At 63.1% G+C, this 2,677-nt stretch overlaps 1 protein-coding gene across 1 annotated transcript in view; it reads right to left on the minus strand.

Annotated features, from left to right (window-relative positions):
* Window positions 1-433: 433 nt before the first annotated feature.
* ETNK2 (ethanolamine kinase 2) overlaps window positions 434-2,677 on the minus strand; it is a 7,330-nt gene continuing 5,086 nt past the window's right edge. Inside the window, exons 5-7 of the mRNA XM_057387303.1 lie at window positions 2,478-2,647; window positions 1,928-2,001; window positions 434-1,755 (exon numbers count right to left, since the gene is read on the minus strand). Of these exons, the coding sequence (XP_057243286.1) occupies window positions 1,683-1,755; window positions 1,928-2,001; window positions 2,478-2,647 (317 nt within the window). The 3' untranslated portion in view covers window positions 434-1,682. The remainder of the gene's footprint in view (window positions 1,756-1,927; window positions 2,002-2,477; window positions 2,648-2,677) is intronic.

Raw genomic sequence — 2,677 nt, forward strand, 5'->3', positions numbered from 1 at the left:
GGCCAGTCCCTGTCCCCCTGTCCCCAGCCCGGGTTGGGGACCCGAATCTCAGCACCTTCAGCACCCCAGCACTGGGGACACCGCCGTGGGGACACTGCCATGGGGACACTGCCATGGGGACACCGGGGGGACATCCTTTACCCACGGGGACATCCCACCTCCTCCCCAGCCCAGCCCAGCCAGCCCCTCCCTCCTCTCCTGCCCTTTGTCAGTGCTTTATTTATTCCCAACTCCCCGCGCCGGGGCTGGGGTCCCTGGGGAAGGGGAGGGGTCCCTGGGGAGGGGTCGCAGCTCCAGGGTGGAACGGGACGAGCTGGGCTGCGCTGCAGAGGGACTGGAAGCAGATACGCCCCCTCCCCACCCCCGGCTGCAGCTCTTCCCGTCTCTCTTCCATTTATTTTTCTTTATTTTTTTTCCTCCTGTTTTGTTCTTTTTTTTTTTTTTTTTTTTTGTTTTTAAAGATTGTAAATATAGATAGAGCTTTATTTTGTTAATAAGACCACGAGTAACTTAACCTGTATATTTCACATCCCTGTTTACAATCCACCCCGCGACCCCCTGCCATCCCTTGGCACAATAAAAGTGACTTTTTTGGAGCGGAGAGCTGGGCCTGGGCTCTCCCAGATTGGGGGCGAGGCTCGGGAGGGGACATCTCCCGATCCAGAAGGGACAGGAGCACCCCCAGACCCCGCCGAGGGGGTCTCTAACAGAGCCCTCCCCCCTCCACCAGACCCGCCACCCCCCGAATTCCAGCTACCAGCAGCTTTTATTTCGCACCGAAACAACCACGGCCGCTCCAGCAGTCCTGGTTGGGGCTGGGGGCTGTCCCCGTGCCCCGAGGGGAGGGACGGTCACCCTTGTCCCCAAGAGGCTCTGATTGCACCCCCGGGAGCTGCGATGAGCCAGGCGGGGCTCGGTGGGGCGGGAGAGGAGCAGCTCCGTGCCACCTCCTCGCGGGGACAGGAGAGGGGGACAGGGATGGGGACAGGCGAGGGGCACAGGGATGGGGGACAGGCAGGACCCACCCCCCTGACCCCCCTGACCCTCCTGGCCCTGGGGGAGAGGGCAGAGGCGGAGCTGGGTGGAAGGGGGAGGCCACCGAGGTCAGGGGGACAATGGAGACAGGAAGGGACAGCCGTGGGGACAGGGCAAAGGGGACAGGCACCCAGCGCCCACCAGCAGCGCCCCAAACCCTCGCGGCTCAGGCTGGCCCTGTCCCTTCCCCCGCGGCTCCCACCCCTCATGGAAAAGGGTCCCCATGCTGTGCTTGGGGACAGCGGGGACCGGGGAAAGCGCTGCTCTGAGGGTGGGACTGTGGTGTCACCCGGCAGGACAGCGGGGACAGAGGGCACAGCCAAGGGGGGTGGCCAAAGTGACCGGGCAGCTCTTGGGGCTCCTGAGCAGAGTGACCCCGTGTCCCTCCTCCTCGGGGACAGCGCAGAGGGGACAGGGCGGGCAGCGGGGCCGAGTGGCGCTCGGCTTTAAGGCGATGGTGAGGCTCCCTGGCGTGGGCCGAGCCCCTGGTCCTGTCCAGCATCTCATGGTCCGGTCTCRGCCGTGTCCAGGGTGTCCTTGCAGCAGCAGCAGCGGCCTGGGCAGGGCTCCTGTCCTCCCCCACGCCACCGGGGCGAGGGGGACGCGAGGACACGGCCGGGCCCGGCTGGAGGAGCTCGGGGCAGCGCCTATTTGGGGATCTGCAGGGCTGTGACCACCGGCTTCATCTTGAAATACTGTTTAAACCTTAACTTTGCATATCTGCCAAGAGAGGAGAGTGATGGCGCTGAGCTTGGCCTTGGGGACCACAGACTGACCGCTGCCATTGTCCTGTTCCGGACATTTCACACTGACCCATGCCGGGCGGACTCGGGAGAGAAATAGGAAATAGGGAGAYCCCATTTCCCATTATGGGGCTGGGAACGTAACTCACCTTAAGAAATTAAAGTCTATGGTCGAGTATTTATCCTGGATCAGCCCCCAGCACGCCCACAGGAAATGGGACGCCTGCAAGGGGCAGAGTGAGGGTCAGCGAATGCGCTCGGACCATCCCTGCCCACGGGACCGAGGCGGTCAGTGGCCGTGTCCTGCAATTCCCAGGGCTGTGACAAGGACAGCACATGGTGTCCCAACCCTCCTGGCAGCTCCAGCCAGGAAAACGAGGAGATTTCACCCGAAATTTCCAGAAAATTGGCAGTTTCCAAAGAGGATTTGCTCACGCCGGGCCRTGCTGACCCCTGGGCAGGGATGACCAAGGCCACGGCCGTCACTGTCCCCAGCGCTCCCCATGACCTCAGTGTCCCTGAGGCGCTGCCAGGCCCTGTGGCACAGCCTGTCCCAGCTGTCCCCGAGCCCCCCAGGCTGTCACCTGCCCCGCCACCCTCGCCAGCTCAGCCAGAAGCCCAAAAGTGACAAAAACTCATCCCGTGGGTGGCGTTTTCACCCCCGGAGCGAGTCGGGCTCCTTCCATCTCTGCTGCTCACCAGGGAAAATTTGTTCACTTGCACGTAGAGGGTTTCCAGCTCCTCGGGGGACACCTGGCTGTCCCCKGGGCACCCCTGGGTCAGCTCCTTGTAGGCCTGCAGGTAGGAGTGCAGCCACCGCAGCTGCGTCTCCTTGCTGGGGTAGAGGGCGTAATCCACCTCCTTGACACCTGAGGGGACACGGGGACACACATGGGACA

This window comes from Malurus melanocephalus, unplaced genomic scaffold (genome assembly GCF_030028575.1).
Source record: "Malurus melanocephalus ecotype Western Australia unplaced genomic scaffold, MMel_1.1 scaffold_1178, whole genome shotgun sequence".
Taxonomy (NCBI): Eukaryota; Metazoa; Chordata; class Aves; order Passeriformes; family Maluridae; genus Malurus; species Malurus melanocephalus.